The 23749-nt window shown below is 40.9% G+C and overlaps 1 protein-coding gene across 5 annotated transcripts in view; it reads right to left on the minus strand.

Moving 5' to 3' along the window:
- Nucleotides 1-23749, minus strand: part of TRPM6 (transient receptor potential cation channel subfamily M member 6) — an 87776-nt gene that overhangs the window by 41179 nt on the left and 22848 nt on the right. For 4 of the 5 annotated variants that reach the window (XM_083464733.1, XM_083464732.1, XM_083464730.1 and 1 more), the window contains exons 3-20: nucleotides 23587-23625; nucleotides 22486-22666; nucleotides 21643-21856; nucleotides 20155-20279; nucleotides 18673-18844; nucleotides 17776-17950; nucleotides 15845-15968; nucleotides 15548-15620; nucleotides 15323-15423; nucleotides 14984-15118; nucleotides 13692-13745; nucleotides 12903-13043; nucleotides 11582-11710; nucleotides 9969-10249; nucleotides 8135-8363; nucleotides 5238-5393; nucleotides 4182-4325; nucleotides 3096-3224 (exon numbers count right to left, since the gene is read on the minus strand). In XM_083464733.1, coding sequence (XP_083320859.1) covers nucleotides 3096-3224; nucleotides 4182-4325; nucleotides 5238-5393; nucleotides 8135-8363; nucleotides 9969-10249; nucleotides 11582-11710; nucleotides 12903-13043; nucleotides 13692-13745; nucleotides 14984-15118; nucleotides 15323-15423; nucleotides 15548-15620; nucleotides 15845-15968; nucleotides 17776-17950; nucleotides 18673-18844; nucleotides 20155-20279; nucleotides 21643-21856; nucleotides 22486-22666; nucleotides 23587-23625 — 2602 coding nt within the window. Of the gene's footprint in view, nucleotides 1-3095; nucleotides 3225-4181; nucleotides 4326-5237; nucleotides 5394-8134; nucleotides 8364-9968; nucleotides 10250-11581; nucleotides 11711-12902; nucleotides 13044-13691; nucleotides 13746-14983; nucleotides 15119-15322; nucleotides 15424-15547; nucleotides 15621-15844; nucleotides 15969-17775; nucleotides 17951-18672; nucleotides 18845-20154; nucleotides 20280-21642; nucleotides 21857-22485; nucleotides 22667-23586; nucleotides 23626-23749 lie in introns of those variants that run through there. The other variant, XM_083464734.1, reaches the window with a different exon arrangement.

Below are 23749 nucleotides of genomic sequence, written 5' to 3' on the forward strand. Positions count from 1 at the left end.
CTCATGGACAAATGGTTTAGAAAGAAGCAAGAATGTATGCTTCACTTATTCTTCTCTTTTTAACTCCTTAATTATTCAAGGCAACAATTCCCTTAAGTGCTCCTATCTGCTGCAAACAGAAAGGAGACTGTCTCTACACTCATTAGCCCTTGTCAAGAAACGTTTGGATTCTGTCCTTTCTTGTTTTTCTGTATATGCTTAGTAACTCACTCTCTAACAATGTGTTTCACCGGTTTTTATGGAGCAGGCACTAAGCTAACTACTGGTAGTCTGTAATTCTCAGGATCCCCATTCTTGATCCCTTCTTAAAAATTGGTGTAACATGTTCCAGTCCTCAGATCAGAGGCTGATCTTAGGAACAAGTTAAAATTTTAGTCAGAAGAGGGCTGTTCAGGCACTAGGTTCAAAATAACCATTGGATTGTGTCCTATCATTTTTGTCTTGTTCCTGGATGTAGAATGGAATAGTATGATGCTATTGGAGCTCTGAGTGTGTTTCCATTTTTGTGATTTAAAAAAATACATCTAATTTTGTTGTTGTAAGCCATTTTGGCGCATACATATTTAAAAATAAAATATAAGTAAATATTTGCAGGCCTGGGCACAGAGAAGCCTCAGGGAGCAGCCCAAGGCAGGGGGAAGTTGCAATAAACACGGGACAACCACTTGGGATTTAAGCAGGCCTCAACTTTATTGAGTAAAGATGTCAGCAGGTTTTGGTGCAGGCATTGGATGTGTATCCTGACTTAACCAACTCATCTGCTGGTTGATTATTTGGCATGGCTAACCAAGGTTAAGTATCACCCTGTGACATAAATCAAATTGGGAGGACAGAAGCACCTTTCCTGGATCCCTTTAAGAGGATACCCTGATTCCTTGGACCGAGGGTGGGGTGAAGTGGGGGGCCTCCTGAACTGCCTTCCACCTAGACTAAAGATCCAACTTTATCTGCAATCAAGTTGAGACAATTGCTATGAGGAAGGCAAATTCCCCTGTGGTCCCAAATATGGCGACTGAAGACTTCCATAGCAAGGTCTTATGCAGGGCTTGCCCACTTCTCTTGGCCAGGCCTACACATAAAGCATCAGGTGAGTGGGAACTGAGGCTGAGGCCTGGGCATGGCTGCCAGGGAGAGACCCAGAGAGAAGTTTTCCCTCTGGTCTGCTCCCTGAACAGCACCCCCAGGCTCACCCCCAATTGGCTGCAACCATGGGCAAGCCCCAACAGCCAGCGAAGCCGTTGGAGAAGTGATGCCCCTCCTCCCAGCAGGGTCAAAACCAGCAGATCACCCGGCAGCTGCTACCAGTGGACCACAAATACCACTCCCTGAAGCTGGCAGGTGGGCAGTTGTTTCCCACACAGTGCTAAAAGACTTGGGCTGTTTTTTTCTTCTTCATGCTTTTTATCTGGTTTCAGAATATTTCATTCTTTTTCTGTTTAGAACACCATGTGATACCATCCTTGGTTTTCACCCTACACATACTCCTGCCACTCATAATAACTAGATCAGGGACACACATTGGGAGTGTCCCGGGGGTCTGTGAAGAGTCAGGATGGTGGTAAGCAAGTATTTAATGGGGGTTTTTGAACATTGGGAGGAAGCTTGCTGGGTTTCCAAGTTCGGAAATTGGAAAAAGCTCTGCTTGGCTCCATGTTTCCATGACATATAAACAGCTGAGAAAGAGCAAGACTTGAGTTTTTATATTACAAAGTCACAACACAAGCCGCAACGTCACAGCTTCTTAAAGTTTGAAATGAAACACTGCATTGCTTCTCAAAGACTCTGCACCCTCAATACATCTCTATTCTTCCTTCTGAAATGTATTTCTGTTTGCTCATTATTTCACAGAGTGAGTGCAGGGGTACAATTGTTAGACGTATGTTGTTGTTCTTTAAAAGAAACAAATCAGAGGTTTGGTGAAATGGAAAGAAAGGGTTGTAAAATGACAATAAATATTGCATAAGCCCCAGGAGGCATGGAAAAAAAGCAGAACAGCTTTTATAAGTGAAGTAACAAATTAGTTTTACTTTGGTGCAAATAGAAAGAAACAAATCTTTGTCATTTATCAAGGACATGGCAGTCTTGAAAAGGCAAGTTTTCAAAATTAGGAAGGTGGAAAATGAGATGTTTATTTCTTGAACAACAAGGGTTCGCCAGAGGGCCTTTTCAGTTTTGCTAAGCAAATGGTGAAAGAGAGTCTTTGAATGGTTATAAACAAGATTCCTCACATTATATAGCAAAGTCCAATTACATACTGCTAAGATCAAACTGATAAGCAGCAAGTGAAAAGGTGATGTCAAACCTTAGAAAAAAGACATGTATAAATAACTTTATGTATATGAGTACCACTGAGCTGAATGATGTTATTAGCATGTGTAACAACATATTAGAGGAATGAAAGCCAAAGGGTGCAATTACCTGATACAATCTAAAGAAAAACGATTTCCAGCACTACACACAGCAAACCCCGGAGAAGTTAATGAAGCGTGTATGTAACACGGAGTCCTGCCCCATTTTATCCAGTGGACCACAACCACCACATAAGTGAAGCAATTGCTTCACGTAGGGGCAGCTGTCCTATAAAGACAAAAGGGGCAGCAACCCACCAGTGGCAGCCCCTCGCCCCTCTTTAACCCTAGGGCTTGAGCCCTCTCCCTCTCCTTGTCTTCCACATTACAGTCACTCGATCCCTGCATGGCATCTGCAGGAACTGTGGTCCAACCCTGCCCCATAACTCTTCACAAGGAGAGAGGTAAATAGCTATTTTCAAATTGCAGAAAAGAACTGCAAACAAAATCCTAAAGATGTAATTTTATGCAAGTTTCCGCATTTAAATGTATATAATACATAAAAGGATTTTAAAAAAAAAACTTTACACCCAAATCTTTTTTATCCCCTGTGTGTGTCATTCAAAAGCGGAAACTTAACTCCAGGCTCCTATTTTTGAAAACTACAATTATTATTATGAAAAATGTACATTGATTCAATTTCATGGAGATTTCTTTTTTGTAGCTTACCCCATAGATAATTGCTTGTCTTAATTCCTATAACAGGCATGGACAGCAGAAACATCAGAATGGAATAAAGGACCTTACCTCTCTGACTTTCTCAATGGAGGTGGTGAAAATGTAAATGATCACAAGCCATTCTGGCACACTGGGTGTTGGTTCCATCTCCACCAAGACAGTGTAAGTGAACAGCATGAGAAATGCTAAATAGGCCATCTACAAAACACACAAACACAATGCGTAGTCCTTATAAACACACATTTGTGGCAAAGAAGAGGAAACTAATAGGTCACACAACACAATCCCCACCACCATTTGTGTAAGCTCTGCAGGGCGGGTGGGCATCATCCTCATTACCAATTTATAAACTGTTTCACAGCTTGAAGCCATCAAAGTGGTGTAGAAAAAGATAAAAGTAATAATAAAAATTCTAAAAACAATGACAATTAGTCTTACAAACTCCAAAAATAATAAAACCATCCCTACATTTGTACACTTAAAAGGGTAAAGGGACCCCTGACCATTAGGTCGGCGTACAGCTTCCGGGTCATGTGGCCAGCATGGCTAAGCCACTTCTGGCAAACCAGAGCAGCGCATGGAAACGCCGTTTACCTTCCCGCCAGAGCGGTACCTATTTATCTACTTGCACTTTGAGGTGCTTTCGAACTGCTAGGTTGGCAGGAGCAGGGACCGAGCAACGGGAGCTCACCCCGTTGCGGAGATTCGAACCGCTGACCTTCTGATCGGCAAGTCCTAGGCTCTGTGGTTTAACCCACAGCGCCACCCGCATCCCATTGTACACTTACTATTTCATAAATGACTGGGTGATCTCTAAGGAATCCTTCTTAGCACCTTTTGTAGGTGCCTAAATATCATAACAAGCCTGGTTTCTAGGACAAACTAGGGCATGCAGTACTCTCAGCAGTGCTGCATCCAAGGAACACATTTGCCAGGCAGCCATGTGTGGGGCCAGACAGTCCCTTAGGTAACCTGACCACAAATTGTTTGGGATCATGAGCAACCATAGCAAGCAGGTCAGGAGCTCCAAGACTATGGCAACATAGGATCCAAGGGAGTATATGATTATGCTCCAAGACTGTGGAAGTTGCCACAGCTAAGAACCATGAGCCCTCACACAGAAGGAGGGGCAACCAGTCATAAACAATGACTGACCGTGTGAAACCAGAACTTCACAATTGGAGCATTGTAGAATTCATACACTTTCCTAGTTGCAGGAAGGTTTCCCTGCTCATTATTGCCGGGGAAATTCTGGCTTTCCTCTTGCTTCTCAACTCCTTTCTCTAAATCATAATGGGTCTGTATAAGAAAACAAAGTGCTCATGTTAGTGGTTATCCAACTCCATAAGAAACTTCTATTATGCAGATTCTGTACATAAGCAAAAAGGAAAAGAAATCTGGAGTAGTGACGTTGGAATACACTGTGGTGGGTAAATATATTTTTATATTATTATATAAATATAATAATTGCTATTTTCTGTTCACAAAGCAAGAATAACTAGGTTATTTTCCATAAACAAATACATGAGTTAAGCATTCGAGCTTAAACTATAATTGTAAACAGTAATGTTGAGATTATTGTTCTGAATTTGAACTGAACCTGAAGACCTTTTGCAGTTCCAACACCTTAAGAAGAGAAATTAACATTCAGCTCAGAAAGGTGTTCAAAGTTTCTTTAAAAGAGAGAGATTGCCTATATATCTGCACACCATAAAAATTATACATATTTTGCTTATCATCCATAGGCTCTTGTGCATCTAATTATAACATTCCTTTAGTGGGTCATTTGAGATGGAAAACAGAAAATATTCTCATGAAATTCACATTTTTAGCGAGAAGTTATAGAGAATTTGTATTTTTCTAAAGTAAATTTTCCTTCTAGCATCCTATCCCAGGGAAAGAGCATATGCTATCCATGCAGAGAGTCCCAGGATCTATTCCCAGCCCTTTCCTAAACCCTAGAGAACTATTGTCAGTTTTCCTAAATAGCACCAAGCTATATCAATTAATGGTCTAAAATGGTCTAGCACAGTTCTTGTAATGTCAATGATATATATGGGAAAGCAAATGCTTAGCTCTGCCTAACAGCATCAGAATCTAGTTCTGCACTTTTCTAGCATCTACCACATTATAGAACTAAACGTTTAGAAATAAAAAGATATATGTTCCATATTTAGGAAAAATGAAATCTAAACCTGGTACCATACTAACCAATGAGACGTTATCTTTAACACTGGAAGCGTTAGGATCACCATGATACCATGTGAACTGGTGGAACTCCTGTGACTGAGGTACATGAGACATTTCAGCCTTGCTTTTAAACTCCAGCATCAAGATGGTAGGAGGCAGAAGAATGCTTAGGATCACCTGCAGATGCATGATGCAGTTAGCAAGATTGCATTTGATCCTATCACTAGCCTTTGTATGAAACTAACAAAGAGGAAGGCAGCGGTGGCTGATGCCTACAAAAAGTGAGTCTCTCTCTCATCCTGCCCAACCATTCCCTCTGCTTCACCGCCCAATGTTCCTCCTAGTTGCTCTAAACCAAAACAACAACAAAAAGAAATTCAAGCCATTGATGCAAAGGAGGAATCAAGAGTGCAGTTGGAGTGTCTTCCCAATTCTACCCTCTAAATCGGGTGCCTTACTCTGTTGTCCTGTTTCTGGAAGTGGCTGGGTGCACCTAGGGGTAATCAGGACCTCCCAAGTATGCCCAACCCCTGGTGAACGTAGCATGGAAACGTGTCAAATTTAACCCACAGCTGCAAAAGACCAGCTGGAAGCCACAGCTTTATCTGCCCTGCACCTATGCCTGGCATCACATAGCATCAAGTGATGGACAGGTGAGCATACCTTGGCCCAAGTTCCCAGTGCTGCTGGATAGCTTCCAGGGCAACCAGTGGGCTATGAAACACTGCCCTCTTGCCAAGGCAGATAGAGAATATTTGGGAGGGATTGGGGGGTTTTGGAGGGTCCTGGTCCTGATTTTTTTTTAAAGCCAGAACATGTGCTTACTTCTTGAGATTTCCGTTGGGGGGGAAATCGGAAGCATCCACACCATTATGTTGCTTTCATCCCAAATCTTGTGTCCAACCTCTCTACTATAGTCAGGAATCAATCTGTGATTCCCAAATCTTTTCACCCTGAGCTTGACCCATTTGACTTCCAGAGAAGGAAAATGTGCAGGCAGTAGCATGATGAAGCCAAAGGCTCACCAACCCCTCCTGGTCCCCACAGCTGCCACACACAGATGTGAGCAGGGAAAGCATGATCAGGAAGTATGAGAGCCACAGAAACAAAGGGCTTGGCTCCTCATCCATGGGGAAACTCTCCTTGTATTTAGTAAGAAGACTCCACAATTCATCAGTAGCTTTAGCCTAAATTCTCATTTTAAACCAGCCACATGATGTGCAGAATTGTTGCTGTTGCCAGGGCAGGAATAAATGCCAGTAAACAACAAGTAGATCATATAGCAAGATTCAAAACACAATATTCCTTCAGTCAGCACAATATCGACAGTGAAAGTACAATCCACTTCTGTGGTAAAATGTGCAACTGTTAACACTACACTTGCACATGCCAGGTCCAATAAAGTCATAAGCAGTGCGTGCATACATATGCACACATGCCAATACTTAGAAAATTCAGGGCATCATAGAGGAGATTTACAGAAATATAATCCACATGTGTGGCAAACAGAAAGAGCTCCCAAATGGAGAGTTGTTGTTGTTTAGTCGTTTAGTCGTGTCCGACTCTTTGTGACCCCATGGACCAGAGCACGCCAGGCAAATGGAGAGTAGCATAAGCAATAAGCAGGCAAAAGTGGGGCAAGCAACCAAGGGGAGAGTTGCTAGGTCAAATCAAGCCACAAGCCACACACACACACGCAATCTTGCTTGCACGTCCTTCAGCCAGAACAACCTTTTCCCTCCGCTGGCCAGTCAGCCAGCCATTTTCTCTTTCCCAGCAGACTGACATGATGATGCAGCTCCCTGGAAAACTATGGCTTGGGAAAGAAAACTATTCTAAATCTCTACCTCCTTGTACTGTACACAAATATGGAAGACATGGGAGCAATTGTTGACTTTGTAAGCTATTACAATGTAATTAAAGGTAGGAGACTTTAAATCTGTGTTTGCTTTGGCAGAAAAGGGACTAAGGTGCTTCCGTGGGAAGGAATATACCGTACTCCTTTTTATGGGTTTCAAGAGTGCAAGGTACACTGTCTTCCCTACAGCAGGCCTAGTAGGTGACACTTTCAGAGATAATAAGCAGCTGACATCTTGAGAAACATGGAGGAGTGTCTTCTAGGAGCTATTCAAGGAGGAGTTTGCTTCCTCTGCCTTAGCAATTCTCTTCCCCCACCCTCAATAATCCTTATCCATCTGTTTGTTGTGACAGATGGATTACGCAGTTTCTGTCCTATAAATCTTTTCCCTTTTGTGACCAGAGATATGACACAATTTTCTACAACTATTTGACAAAGCATGTCTATATGGGACTCTGGAAGGATATGACTGCTTAACTAAGATTTCTTTATTTAATGATACCATCCTTCCATAGGTATTTCCAGGGGGAGGGTTCACAAAGATGCATTCACTTTTGGTGCATCCTGTCTGTGATTCATGTACTGCCCTCATATCCTGAGTTCAACGGTGCTGATCTCCAACTCACTCAACAGACTGTGTTGCGTTGTGCTAAATGAGCTTTCCCGGGGGACAGAAAGTGGGGTGGCTGGGTGGAAGTGCGGAAGTGCTCTCAGGAACTGCTTCTGGCTGTGTTCTTGCTCCCACAGTTCATCAGTTGCATTTGCCATGCATGAATACACTCAGTGGTGAACAAGAGCGATGGTGGAGAGAGCACAACATCTTTTGTGACTGTAGCACAGGACAACAGCAGACCTAATGCAGGCTGCACTATTTGCACAATCCAAGCCAGGACAGTGCACCTAAGTTATCCTCACGCCTGATCTTGGAGAGTCTCCTCTCAACAAGCCCATTGAACTTGAATGAGATGAGCCGTCATGCAGTGACAGCACAAGATGATTATAAAACCACCCAGCCCCGCTATTGGCACACAGGATAAGGGACTGCTGAGAGATGCTGTACCTTAAACCAGGAGTTCTTTCTCATTTTCAGGCGTCCCATCCACATATCAGTCAACAGCATCTGTGTGCACGTGTGAGATACAAAGGGTCGCAATACCACTGACACGGCCAGCTTCAGGCATGTTGAGTTACTCCAGTTCTTCAGCTCGTATGTTAGCAGTTTCATGGCCATCTGCTCATTTTGTTTGAAAGCATTATCCAGCACATCTAGAGCCAGCTGCCCAAACTCACTATGACAGCAAAAGAAAAGCCAGGTGGGGGGCAAATGTTGCCAGTCTTAGAGTACGGACTGAGCACAAATAACAGAGGCAAGCAGTATGACTTGTATTAAGCGCCTCTCAGAGGAACAGCCTGGTCCAAACCGTGGACTCCAGCAGGAATTTCTCCAAGTCAATGTGTGCTCAGGAGTACAGCCATTGTGTTTTTCCTATTGTTTCAAATAAGCCCATCCTTCTGAGAAATTCTTCTGGTAATCCAGAAATTCTTCCACTTACGGTATCTTAGACCCACATCTATAGCAAAACGCCTGTTGATTTTAATGGATTTTGGATTTAATGGATTTGGGCTATGAAACCTGCTGAACTCCTTACAGCACAATTCTGTAAGCACAATTCTACGCCTGCTCACTTAGAAGTAATTTCCACTGTTCAATGGAGCTTACAGTATTTTGACTTTGGCACTAAAACAAATGACATACATTCTAAAAAGAACTTTAAAATGAATGTAAAATATACTGAAATCATAAATAGCTGACCTTCAAGCAGAAGACATAAATGAAATAAATAAAATAATATTGCAAAAATAATTCAAAAATATATTGGCCAATATTTATGCAACAGTATTTAGCTGATAACATCTATATTTCTGAAAATGAAATAATGAGCATTGATAAGCAACTTTAACAATATTTATCTCAGCTCAGTTATGTCAAGGTTAGCACCTACAATAGAGTTAAGAAACTTTCCTTACAATATTACTAAAAATATTTTTCTAATGTAACACACACACACACAATATCAGGAATCAAAATAATAAGATACAAAACCCATTAAAAAAATTCAAGTAAACATGCATGACAAAAATTCTATTGCTTCAAATGGACTATGTTCTTAAACTGGAAAGCACACAAGATCCTTCTTGGGAATGTTCCGTGTCAGCTACATGGAATTTCTGTTAAACTAAAAGTTCTGTTTGGAATTTCTGCCTTTTCTTGATGTGCCCAATGGGGCAAAGAATGGCATAAAAATAGATAAGACAAAGGTGATAGCCGTGAGGATGCTGGCAGTAGAAGTAGATCATCACTGGAATAAATCACCTGATAATACAGGACTAATGAACTTGATAACAAAATGATGGAAACTGGAGATGTTGAAATAATGGTGTTTTTTCTAATAAAAAATGGAGGCACAGAAAATTATACATTAGATGGAATACTGGCTTGTCAGTATTTCTCACCAATTTTCTTTTCATTACTGGGAAACCCAGCCAGATGGGCAGGATATAAGTATTACTACTACTACTACTACTACTACTACTACTACTACTATTAGGAAATGTACTCCTTTAAGAAAATGTACCTTTCAGCTCAGATCAGCATTTTAAAAACTATTCTCCCCCTTTGCCTTCAGCTGTCACCAGCTCTAATGTTAAGAACAGAAGAAGAGTCCTGCTGGATGAGGCCAAAGGCCCACCTAGTCCAGTACTCTTTTCTGGTGGTGGTGAACTAAATGCCCATGGGAAGCCCATTATATAATCTTAGGTGATGGAGAGAAAAATGTCTAACCATTCTAAGCACTGTAGATCTGCATTATCTGAAGTGAAGGGAGAATCCCTACTTTGAATACTTCTTCAGCTCTTCTGACGTGTCATCCTCCATGTTGCTTTGCTTAGCTTCATGTGCCATCGCTCTGTAGAGTTTGCAAGCCACCACAGCCTTGACCATGGCTTCCTTTCCATGCTGCCAGAAGAACATGGCCATCTTCTGCCTTTTCATCAATACTGCCCAAACCAAGAGATCATTATATGGGTATATAAACCCAACTGATTGTTGGTCATCAGAGACAGTAAATTCATCCTTTAGCTTCTTTCTAGTCTTGTGAAGAACAGCTGTTTTTTGCTGCAAGTTAATAAATAAAAAGTTACTCAAAGTCTATCACCTCTATGCACAATTTGCTTACTTCAAATCAAATTTCTGAGTTATAGGGTTATTATCCACAAGAATTATAAACTATATTAAATGACGGCTATGATAAATAGTAAAGGTACCCCTGCCCGTACGGGCCAGTCGTGTCCGACTCTAGGGTCGCTTAAGAGGCCGGGGGCCAGCGCTGTCCAAGGACACTTCCGGGTCACGTGGCCAGCGTGACGAAGCTGCTCTGGCGAGCCGGCACCAGCACAGCACACGGAAACGCCGTTTACCTTCCCGCTATAAAGCGGTACCTATTTATCTACTTGCACTTAGGGGTGCTTTCGAACTGCTAGGTGGGCAGGAGCTGGGACCGAAAGATGGGCGCTCACCCCGCCGTGGGGATTCGAACCGCCGACCATGCGATCAGCAAGCCCTAGACGCTGAGGTTTTACCCACAGCGCCACCCGCGTCCCCTGTATGATAAATACAGAATCACAAATCCACAAAAGGAACCACATTCCATATGAAATAATATACTCAAAGCTCCATATAACAGAATGCAACTATTAATATCAATTTTGTGTTCTATTATGTAGAAAAGCAGAAAATTCTGACAAGATTTAATAGGTCAGAGCCTCGATCCAGATAGCTCAATATTGTCCACGCTGACTGACAAGAGCTCCAGACAGCAGTCTCTCAAGCCCTACCTCAAGATGCCAGGAATTGAACTCATATGTGCTCTACCAGTGAGCCGTGGCCTTTTCCATCACCACCGGCCAGAATGGCTCTCCATTTGAATTTCTTTTAAAATGTTTGTTCAATTGCCTTGGGTCCAAAACTGACTGAACGTGCTGCCTTATTGGGAGCAAGGAGGAGGAAGGTCTCTTTGCCCTTCCCTTAAAGAGGAAAAAATCTAGAGATGTATGACACACATCTAGAGAAGATGCTGGTGACAAGTCTTTCTCTGGATTGTTGGACAGTGGAGAATGGAGAAACTGGCCTCTCATCAGAGTTTCTGAAAAACTCTAAGGAACACACATCTAAATTTGTATTAGAAACCCATTGACCTACAGTCATTCACTTTCAATTTTTCCAACCACCCCTCATAACACAGAATAAACCATTATCTCCAAGGGGATTATAGGGAACCAACTGTGCTTCTTAATTTTTGTCTGATTCAAGCCCTGAAAAGGAAACGATTTACTTTAGCCATTGAATCTGCCTCTCACATGTGTATAAACCCACTGGAGTGAGCAAACATGATTTTTCAGCCTACTGGTTTTCTATCAAATTGCATAAGCAAGCAAAGAAACACAGTACTTTGTATTTGTATGGCTGTGCTGTTCGAATGAACTGGGAATGTGAGGTGTTTTCATCAGATCCATTTCTACTCCTCATATGATTATTATGATGGAGGGAGAAGTTCTGCGTCAAGCTGGAGACAACTCTCTGGTTCCATGAAACAAAGAGAAAGAGACAAATGAGATCCGGATCACAGTAACAGAGGTTTATAATTTTCTCTTCCACTTAAAGTAGATATGGGGCACCTGTGGCACTCCAGATATTGTTGGATGATTGGCCATGCTGGCCTGGACTGTTGGCAGCTGGCATCCAACATCTCAACACAATGGCTATTCTCTGCCTCCATGGTCAGAGGCAGCAATGCTTTTGAAGGTCAGTTGCTGGCAACCACAGCAGGCCCTGCTTGTGGCTTTTCCATAGGGATCTGGTTGGCCACTGTGAGAACAGAATGCTGGACTAGATGGGCCACTGGTCTGATCCAGCAGGCTGTTACAATGTCAGGGGAACACAGGGTCGGCAGTCCCGCTGGTATGTGCACACCTGCAGGGCTATTGCTGCCAATGCGACACACCCCTGACCACTCCATTGCCACGTCAACCTATCCCATCCTGATTCCTGACGAACACAGTACTACAAGGAGCCACCACTGCTCAGTAACATGAGCTCAAAATGATAAATGGAAAAATAGGTTCCTCTAAATAGGAAGAAGGGGCCCTCAAGGTCCCTGAGCCCACATCCCACCTGATACTGAGAGGCTTTTCTGGGCTCACAAATGCACAAGGTAAGCAAATTGCATTCTATTAGACAGGCATCAGAATGTATTAAAATGATGTCAAGAGATGAGAAGCAGAATGTTCAAATACTGCCTTATTTTGTAAACAAGCATTATATCCAGTGAAGACACAATAAATATTGATCCCCACAATTCAATTTAACAATTACATCTCAGATAAAAAAATAAATTGGCTAAATTATTCTTAATTGGCTATTTTTCTATTATTTATTATTCTAGTTTATTATCTATTAATATGATGCTTCACTGAATGTGGAAACACATTTTTTGTATTTCAATTCTGATTCCTTACTAAATAGCCAAACTGTAATAACATATACACATTAAACTATTTGCCCTAAACCAGGCATCCCCAAACTCAGCCCTCCAAATGTTTTGGGACTACAATTCCCATCATCCCTGACCACTGGTCCTGTTAGCTAGGGGTGATGGGAGTTGTAGTCCCAAAACAGTTGGAGTGCCGAGTTTGGGGATGCCTGCCCTAAACTCCATATCTCCATAAGCTCTCACTGATGGAAGCAGCTGTGACCATTTTACTGAGTTTACCTCACGTTTCCTGTAAAGGCTATTGTACAGAACTCGGAAATGCTTTCTTGTGTAGCTGCTCTGATAAGCTCCACCAATCAAGTATTCTATTACCAATCCAATATCAATCAGAGATATTTTATAATCCACAGGAAGAGTACTCTGTAACACAAATATTTGACATTTTATATAACAATCATACTTAAGCATATTAATAGTGCTTTAGAGCATGTATCAAGAATCCTTCACAAACACTTTATAATCTGAGCTACTAACTAAATGTACAGGAGAATAGTTTAATAGCTTGAGCCACTTATTAGCCAATATCACGTTCCTCAGATTGTCCATATTTAAACATATGATGTTTTTCCTTCAACATCTTTATCATATTGACTGGCTGTGCCCAGATGACATATATCCCACTGATAGCAGCTCTAATCAACTCCCGCCCGAAAACCTGTGTCCCCGCTGTGGAAGGACGTGTGGATCCAGAATCGGCCTCCACAGTCACTTACGGACTCACTGTTAAGACTGTGTTCATGGAAGACAAGCTTACTTAGCTACGAGTGATCACCAAAGAAGAAGAAAACAGTTTAAGTTCTACTTAGCATGGGTGTCTGTTGCTATTCCTAACATTTTTGAAGTTGCTGCTAGTCTGGTTGGGCTAATTGGATAAGCACAGCTCCCAAGTTGATCATACAGGCCCTATACTATAAAACAGCATATAGCAAGTGGTGATTCAGTTGTGATCATGGCAAAAACCACCATCTAAAGGAGTTCTAGCTCATCATTCTTCAGAATGTAGATTACCTGTTTCACGTCACAAACAAGATGATGCAGAAGATGATTTGTTGGCCCTTGTTTCTGGAATGTTAAAAGAAGAATGACAAGAACACAGTGACTAAATTAAAAGAAAGAAACTTTCACTATATATGAAAGAAGATTAAGAAACAGGACAGCTAGTACATTAATATTTATTAACAGCTAATTTTGTTTAAGTCCTGGGCTGAAGAAAGCTGTATTTAAAAAGAGAAAGCACATTCTTCAGCTGCATTTCCGGCCCATGATCACAACAGAACTGTCTATCAATCAATCAATCACTATCTTCAAATGAGCCTCCTGCCTGCTAAACTGCTTCTTTTTTGGTTTATATAGATTGGGCAAGAGGTGGAGGCTGTGAGACTACAAGAGGAAATAGTCTCTCTTTTATCCTCGCTGTCTTATCTTGCATGCCTCCCTCATAGATTTTAAACTGGCCTTTGGGGCATTGCAACCTGCCCTTTACATTTTTCTGCCATTCCTCTAATAGAAAATTAAACAGATTGTCTAGTTAGTGTTACACTTGTGGAAGGAAAAGCACTTTTTCATAACTTTAAATACACCCAAGAGAGCAAAACCCAAGGACGAAGGCACTGAAGGGTTATTTATTTTTAATATACTGTAGAATACTACATTACACTAATAGGGTGAAATTTCCAAACTGTTCTGGAATATGTTTGGTGCACCCAGATCTGCCCCCATCCCAATCTGTATCATTCCAAACTTTCAGAATGTATACTGACATCCATTTTAGATTTCAGGTGTCCCAGTTTTATGAGGGATGTGATGGGGAGCAGATTCTGAATGATTCTTTGTTGCAGAAGCCTCCGCATACGCACAGCAAGGCCTCTGCTGTGATGATGAAGTAAGCTGCAAACAGTCTTGAATAACAAAACAAAAACAACATTATCTGCTCTCTTTTCAATGAAACAAATAGATCAACAGATAAAAGAGGAAGAACAGAAGATGACGTTACTTTGTAGCTTGATTCATCTGACCATTCATCCATCTAGGATAAAGCCATCCTGACAGGCAGTTCTGCAGGAGAATATACAACTAGACATGCACCTACACAACAGCCACTCACCAAGACCTATGACCAGAACTATGCAACGAGTTCGGGGGGAAGGCACCTAGCTTTTTGGATTCTATGCTACAAGTTCAAACATCCATGCAAAAATGCAGAATCGACCTATTGTTCCATTGGAACTACCTCTGAATATTAGCAAAGTAGATACATATTTAAGCAAAATGTATTCAGCATTGGAATTCCAGGCACTCACCGTATTGTACAGTTCTTCCAATCGGGTTATGGTAAGAAAACGGTGCAGATTCACTCCATGTTCTATTAGCAACTTCACAAATTCTACCCGATCCATCACCAGAGCATCAAGCATTGCTTGTTCCAGGGACCCAACCTTCAAACAAGTTCAGGAAATGTAAAGAAAGGGGGATAAATAATTGTTTTCTTCATAACTTTTGCAATTTCTCGGAGTTATTTGCATTTCAATGCTGGTGAGTAAACTCCAATATTCTCCTTAAACACAATAAGACAAATAAGTACAGATAGCACAACTGTAAATGTTTGTCCATAATGTGTGGAAAATAAATGGGAAAACTACCTTCCAGTGCTGTCCATAAATCAATATATGCTTCTTAGCAATGTCCAGTCTGTTCCAGGCCAGTGCCAGATTTAGCTGATCTGGAGCGGACATATTTGTTCCTACGAAAAGGAAATTATTCTTTTAGATTTTATACAAAATGTTTTTCCTCCTCTACTTCAAAAGTAATTCTTATGCATTGCTATGACTTTGAAGAAAGAGGCAGAAATTATTATATGAATGTACCTTTTAAGAGTGCAGTCAGGATTGCCAAATCAATGTCCTGATGCTCATCCGACTCTGCATCAAATATGGTTATCTGTCAAAATAACAAAGCATTTTACTGAGAGAAGAGAGAAAACCACCAGACAATTCAAGACTATTGCACATGGTGGGCAAAGGATAGGCAGTAAACTGTGACCTGCAATCATTTTTCTAAACATGATTAATTTAGTGGAACAGCTTCTGAACCCAAGTCAAAATTCAATGGCACTCTAGAGAATGAGATTAATGAAAAGAATTTCATGAATTTATCATACTTACAGAATCCCTGTGTTCCATGCACTCCATTAACATTTTAAATAAGTGGTGGGATTGTTTCTGCCCCAAACTGAAGGTGTTCTGAATCATTAATAATATCTCTTCCTTAAGCTGAGGGCTCAAATTCCTGAGAAAGAAACGTATGTACAAAAAGATTATTATTATTTCAAAAATAGATACTTATTGTCTGTTACTGTAATACTGTAAATATTTTTCAAAGAATTTGTAACACAAAAAGCTTCCCCCATCTCTTTATTTGTACCGCTTGTCCCCTACACAAGGGCAGCCAAGGTATGTGCCCTCCAGATGTTATTGGACATCTGGACAACTCCCATCAGCACCAACCTGTTGGACAATGGTCAGGGATTATGGGAGCTGGAGTCCACCAAAATATGGAGGGCATCGCTGAGTCTACCCTTGCACTATATAGTGACTGAAACATCACCCCTAAACAACTGAAGTCAAGGCATGTCCACAAAAAGAATAAAGGGTTCAATTTAGAATGGTTACTTTACACATACTTAGTTGGTTATAGGCATTCCACCTAAGTAACAGTCAATCAGCACTGTACAACCGTGATTGGCAACTAGTTTGGCTGATGGCCAAATTACATATGTTGCCTCTGTCCCACTTACTGTTGTTGACATATGCATAGTTTGTGGAGGAAGAAGAGTTTAAAAGGACCCATAGGATGAACCCAAGGCAATGATGGGTCAACTAGTGGTTGATCTGGATGATGGGCTGCCAGATTTCCACTGTAAAAGCACCAAAAGAATAAAAAAGGTAAAGGTTAAGGGTCCCTGACAGTTAAGTCCAGTCGCAGACGACTCTGGGGCTGCGGCACTCATCTCGCTTTACAGGCCGAGGGAGCCGGCGTTTGTCCGCAGACAGTTTTTCCATGTCATGTGGCCAGCATGACTAAGACATTTCTGGCGAAACCAGAGCAGCACACGGAAATGCAATTTACCTACCCACTGGAGCAGTACCTATTTATCTACTTGCACTTTGACGTGCTTTCAAACTGCTAGGTTGGCAGGAGCTGGGACCGAACAACGGGAGCTCACCCCGTTGCGGGGATTCAAACCGCTGACCTTCTGATCGGCAAGCCCAAGAGGCTCAGTGGTTTAGAATAATGGCTTATAAGTAGTACTGTCAAACGTTAATATGAGCAGTACAATTTCAACAGTGAAAATGTCCAATCTTGGTTAAGAGAAACATCTCTGAATGGTAAGAAATATGCTGAAATTGGTGAAACTGGGCTGGAAGTGTTAGACAGTTAAATCTTGAAAAATAGGGCTATTCAGAATATGTACCCTACAATACTGGTAGAGCATCAGAATCATAGTTTGACCACCATCCCAGTTTCACTATCAATTGCACCACTTCAGCTACTTCTCTAGAACCACCCTGTGAGGACACAAAAAAGAAAACGGTGGTGACCAGAAGCTTCATCATTTGCCAAGTACATATTCCCAGTACTCCCTATCAGTCAATAAATAAAATAAGAAAGTGACTAGCTAGCAGTACAGGAAGCAAATTGGGTAGGTATGATAAAGAGATAACAGGTGTTATCCAGTGAGTTTTACTCAAAGACCCACTGAAATTAATTAACATGACTAAGTTAGGGCCATTAATTTAAATGGGTCTAGCCTGAGTAAAATTTAGTGGAATACTATGCTGCAGCAGATGAAAGGACCAGCAGCAGTGCCAGAAAGGTCCTGGGAAAAGGCTGAGCAATTCTTCTTTCCTTTCTCCAGAGTGAGAGTTGAGATGCTCACCTGACACTCAACGAGGTTCAGAGACAATCTTATTAAACCATGTTTTTATTTTTTAAAAAACACCAAGATTTCTTAGCTATAGCCTTGTTTGATTAAAGGCATCTTTTGCAATGAAGCGGCAAGTGCAAGCAAATGCTGCAAGCCGCAAGTACTCACGTCATGTCTGCTGTGTGCTTATGGGTGAAAGCGAGAAGGTCGGCCGCTCGCCCAGTTCCCTCATAAACTACTACAGGGACAGCCGGCTTGTCCCTCACATATTCCCACACGGTCAGGATCTCATTTGGACCACCTTCCACCAGCAGCCCAACTAAGGGCACTCCTTGTCCCATTCCTATTTCAAACCACATCGAAAATGTTAACAGGGCAGAGATCCACAGTGCATATAATAACCCACTTTTGTACCCATCAAGATTTTTTAAAATCACAAGACAAAAAGTAGGGCTATTGCCGGTTTTGTTTTTTAATAGTCAATGAAATAATGTTTTACTCCATTATTAATTTCACTGATTAAATTTGTATGAACATGCATGTGAGCAAAACATTAATAATTCTGAAGCAAAAAGCATTATTAGTTTTTCCTTTTTAGCAGGAGAACTTAGAAGATGGAAGTGTGACAGAGAAGAAATGATGTATTCTAAAAGATACAGGTGGCTGGAACTACGTATTAAAACTGCAGTATTATTTTTTTAATAAAAAATGTACTACTCAATGAATCGGGACATAAGAAAATCTAGCAAAACAATTGCTAATTGATTAAGCCTTATTTTTTAACTTTAATTTTAATTGGCAACATTCACATATCACAATACACCATGGTCAATGGTCACAGTAAATCATACTGAATGACAGTGCAAAAAGCTTCCACTGTGCTCCTCCCTAAAGATTTGTAAAACAGATTTAAGATACATTCCAGGCACCAAATTCCTGTAGGGAAACATGACATGCTGGTATCCATGAGAAGGTACTTCTCTTCTCTTAGTGCAAAGCCAGCTGTCAGTGGTGCCTCAGATAAGAAGCTTCTTACAAAGTGAACCCAGGACAAGGAGAACTTACTAGAGTGTATTTTCTGGAGTGACAGGTATTTTTCTAGATTCCTCCTGAGTTTCATCTCATTGCCGTATTTGCCCACGGTGCCATCGTCAGCCAGTATGAAATGGGAATGCATGCTGTTCAGGGTGCTCAGCTTGCTGAGAGGGTTGCTCAGGGTCTGATACAGGCACACTACCTGAGGAGAACCCAGGTAAAAGCAAAACAAAACAGCCCCACCAAAATACTATAGCATTCTCATTTGGGAAGGGGGTGGGACATCTGCCTGATTTAGACATTTTTATTGCCTAATAGAGAAATAATTTGCTTTATTTCACAAGAAGTCATGGCATCAGCTCTTGGTATATTTGCATAGTATTCTCTAATAATCCTTGTACTCATAGATATTCTATAAGGCAGAAGACCTGAGGTCCTTAGTCACTGCTATTTTAAAAACAACATTCTTTTACACAGTACTTTTTTCTGGGGGGACGAAGGGGTACGCACACCCCTAAACATTTTGTGAATCTACGTTTGGCCTCATTGAGGGGGAGTATTTCAATATGAGTAGGAAAATGAGAGTACCACTAAATATTTTTTTAGAAAAAGAGCACTGCTTTTACATCATCACCAATCCAGTCTCCAAATAGCAGAATAGTGGTACCCTTCCTGAAGTGGTATTTAACTACCTTTTGGGTGGTATTTAACTACCTTTTGCTCAGAGTAGACTCACTGGAATTAATAAGAATGATTACGGTAAGTTAGGTCAATTAATTTCAATGGGTCTACAACAAGTAAAAGTGGGCCAGATTCAACTAATGAGTGCCATTAGCGGAAGCCAGTGCAACAGAAGCACAGTGGGGGCTCCCCCCGTCTCTCCCCCCCCCCCCCCACTCCTCCAACTGGCTTGAGGAAACTTCCCCAAACACTACACAAGGATAGAAGAGGGGAGATCATTGCATGAGACGCTTGCGCTGATGAAACAATCTTCTCAGCACTATGTTGAATTCCCCTCTTGTGTTGAAGAGTACTTCCAAACAGGGGCTTAATTTTGAAAACAGGTCATTCAGCTATTGCAAACAGGTAACAAATAGGCTTTATTAAAGATCAGGTTGTTTTCAGGAAAGGGTCAGTCTAGATGAAATGGGGGGAGGAATATAGGTTGGCATTTTGATGCTTATGTCATCATATAGATACTGTGAAAAAATTGCTTAGATTTCCACAATAAACACCCATCTTGGAAGCACCTTAGATATGAGGTAATCCATACAATAGTTTCTATCCCATTGCCACTAATATCCATATATATCAGCATTGCATAAATTACATATTTGCATCTGATGGCAAGTTCCACAAGAATAATTGCGTAAAGCACCCTTTTTGCTGGAGATGCAAGTTTGTACACGCGAAAGAGCTCTTCCCTACAGGCAAGCCCCTACTATGCAGGCTTTGGGACTGAGGGAAAGAGTGCACTTAAAACAAGAAAACAAAGAGCCTTCATTAACTCACATCTTTTCCAATGAGGTCCCTCTGGTTCTCAATGATACCCCAAGGGGGGATTCCAACAGCCAAGATCTTTCTTAAGTACTGAGAGGCATGGAGTTTCAAGGCATCTCCCACATGCTTAGACACACCTAGAAATATTATCACCATCATCATTAATATTACAAAACAGTTGGCATCTTGCCCTCACAGCATACAATTCTTTGTGCATTGCCTTGTGATCTACTTAGATGAAAGGCGGTCTAGACATGAAATTGTCATGGATTCTACTCGGTATTGATCCAGAGCAGAACTCCAGCGTATAGTTAGCAGGTTAAAAACTTAAACATGTTGTGGGATTCCCAAACAATAGACCAGAGGCAATTGTATTTCATCCAGCAGAGCTTTACTGCTACTGAAGGCAAATGAGCATAATGGTCACAAATTGACACCGTCCATAAGAAGTCCAGTTGCAGCAGACTTAAACTTACAATAACTTATAATAAGACCAAAACTTAACAGCATATACAAAACACCACACCAGAAGAAAAGACAGAAAGAGAGTAAAACCCGGGCTCCTTCTGGCCTTACTATTATAGTCAGCATGACCTTGTCAGAAGAGGTAACAAAACCAGTTTAAGCCAGCTGTACTCAGCTTCTCTGAAGGAATAACCCAAACATCAGGAACTTTCTGCTTGTTTCTTTGCAACAGAGAAGCTTCCAGAACCCTCTTGAATTAATTAGAATAGGAAAGATCTCTAAACATTAGATCAATACTTTCTGTACCAAGAAATGCAAACTGACAGAAATAAGTAAGAAATGTACATCACATCCAAACTGCAAAAAGGAAATACCGGTAGATCATAGCCTAAGAACATGGTGGAGTTACATACAACTACAGTACCATGGGAAAATGTTGCATTTGTGGGACTTCTCCACAAAATTGTGAACTGTATTCCTTGAATAACACAATATTTTTCAACCACATAGTTATTACATCCACACTATACACTTACACTATTAACAGTCATGGCTTCCCCCTAATAATTTTGTGAACTGTAGTTTGTTAAGGGTGCTGAGAGTTATTATTATATCATGATTATTTATTAAATGTATAAAATTTATATAGTAAGATCACAGGTTGTCAGGAGACCCCTCAGAAAGCAAAATTCCCAGAAACCATAACAAACTACACAGATCCAAATATTCCCTATGACCAAGGCACAGAAGGGTCAAAGTGCACACAGCCAGCTCTCAGAAGCTAACCAGCCACAAACTGCCTGTCATCTAAGAAACCAAAGCTATGAGAGGAGGCCTAACTCAGTGGTAGAGCATATGCTCTGCATACAAAGGATCCAGGCACAATTCTTGGCATCTTCATGCAGAATGGGGGGAAATCCTACCTGAAATCCTCAATAATCTAGACAATTCTAAGGCCCGACTCAGTATAAGGCAATTTTCTGTGTTTCGATGTTCCTCAGAGAGAACATTACATTTCAAAAGAGTTTACTGTACCAGTGTTGATGCCTTCTGTTAGTATCCATGCTCCTGTGGTCTCAGCAGCTTTGACCAAGCCTTTGCTCAAAAGCTGCTTAAGTTTAGATGGAAGTTTGAAGTTCTGGATGCCACCATGAACAGAAATGACCAGTTTGGGCAATTCCATCTGCCATTCTTTCACCATGAGTTGCAACAACTGGTCCACCTTGGTATCATAAGAAGTTCTAATATACTGAAAAAATAAACTGTAGTTGTTAGAATTACGCAGAGAGAAAAGGTAGCATATATTTTATAGGGAGAAGATATCATCTTAGTCCTAACCTCTTCAATTTGCTGAAAGCTCTAATAGTTTAAACATTTCCAACTTTTTAAATTGGCCTGTTTTCAAAATCATCACAGTGAAACACACACACACACACACACACACACAAACCTAACGGGTTAGCATAATGTTCCTTTCAAACACAGGAACAGAAATCCAATGATTATGGTGAGGAACTAAAGTACACTATCACTTAATATATAGCTGAGTAACTCATGTGTGTTTATCTTTTTGTCTCATCATTCAGAGGTGAATATGTTCACTCCTTTAATTTCAAAAGTATTATGCCAGAGATGATGGAAGTTGTCAGAAGCACTCTATTATATGGGATGGTGGTACTTGATCTTTTAGACACATGCATGATATCTCTTGATATTGTAGTCATCAAATTATGAGATGGCATGGAACAAACTCATATCAACTTATACTGGATTTTTATCTAACACCAGCAGTTTTATGTTTAGCACTATTGGTTGTTTTTATGCTAAATAACTGAGAAAGTTATTTTATTACAGCTCTGTTTCAAAGTGTGTACGCACCTTGGCATGGTAAGTGTGATCACTGTCTTGAAAATTAATAGTACCAAATGCATCAGTTGGACTTGTCTTTGTGTCCCTTTGGACACACCATTCCCTGTTCTCTACTTCTTGTGCAGACCGACAGATGGGCCAGCAACAATCAATCCCAGGATGGTCACCAATTAGCCGTCCACAACAACACCTTTTTAAAAAGACAAAAAAAACCTTCATAACAATGGCATAAATTAATTAAATGCATTTCTGAACTACTACATATAAACAGTGTCTAACTCACATTAATGCATTGTACTAGAATGCTGTAAGATATTTCTCAAGTTTTACAGAAATGCTAAACGACCCAAACACCTTGCACTGTACGAATATCTTGTTAAAATTATAAGCAAATTGCAGGTTAAGGCTCTTGTTAACATCTTAAATTATCAATCCAGAGATTTCTAACTGGAAAACTCAGATTGAATGGAAGGATAAGACAGAGAAAATATGGCAATTTTTCAAATATATATGCATAGAATAGCATAATCTGGATGCCTGCAGCTTTTCACATCTGTTTTGTTATGAAGGACAGGTGAACAATATAACTAGATGTGAATAATATATCCTCCTGTTATTTTTAAGTGTTTATAGCAGGTGTGAGGATATTCCATTGGAATCAGAACCTCTGGAGGAGGAGTTTCAGGTCGGTGTCTCTCCCAAATTGACCAGAAGATACTGGGGATTAAACATGGGACATTCTGAATGCACAGCTGATGCTCTAGCACCAAGCTATGGTTTGCAACATACAGCCTCCACCTGGAAGCACCAATGTTTTATCCCTCCACACCAAACTTTCTCTAATATGCAGGCGTAGCTCCCTGCTTGCACTCTCTTTTTGTTTCTTTGTCTTCCCATATCCAACAGGAGGCACCAGCTGTGCATGGAAGTCTCTGGATGCCACATCTAGTTTTTTGACCGCAGCAGGATTTCTAGTACCGTAAATCCTCCAGCAGCTGACTGAAATGCAGTCAACCATTTATATTAGTAGGGGACACATCCTTGGTTAGGAATATTTCACACCCATTCTTTATTTTAAAAAATACAGTCCCAAATCGTATGAGGTCTTACCGAATTAAGTTCTGGCACACTTGGCATCTTGAGGGACATCTGAAAAAGAAGTTAAAAACAGCAGTATGTTGTACAGTTACATTTGTAAAAAAACAAAGTTAGGCTTCAAAAAGGCAGAGCATTCATCTGAAGCATTTCATTGCACCACTGTCACAAAAAACCC

This window comes from Podarcis liolepis (assembly GCF_965112155.1).
Source record: "Podarcis liolepis genome assembly, chromosome: 11".
Classification (NCBI taxonomy): Eukaryota; Metazoa; Chordata; class Lepidosauria; order Squamata; family Lacertidae; genus Podarcis; species Podarcis liolepis.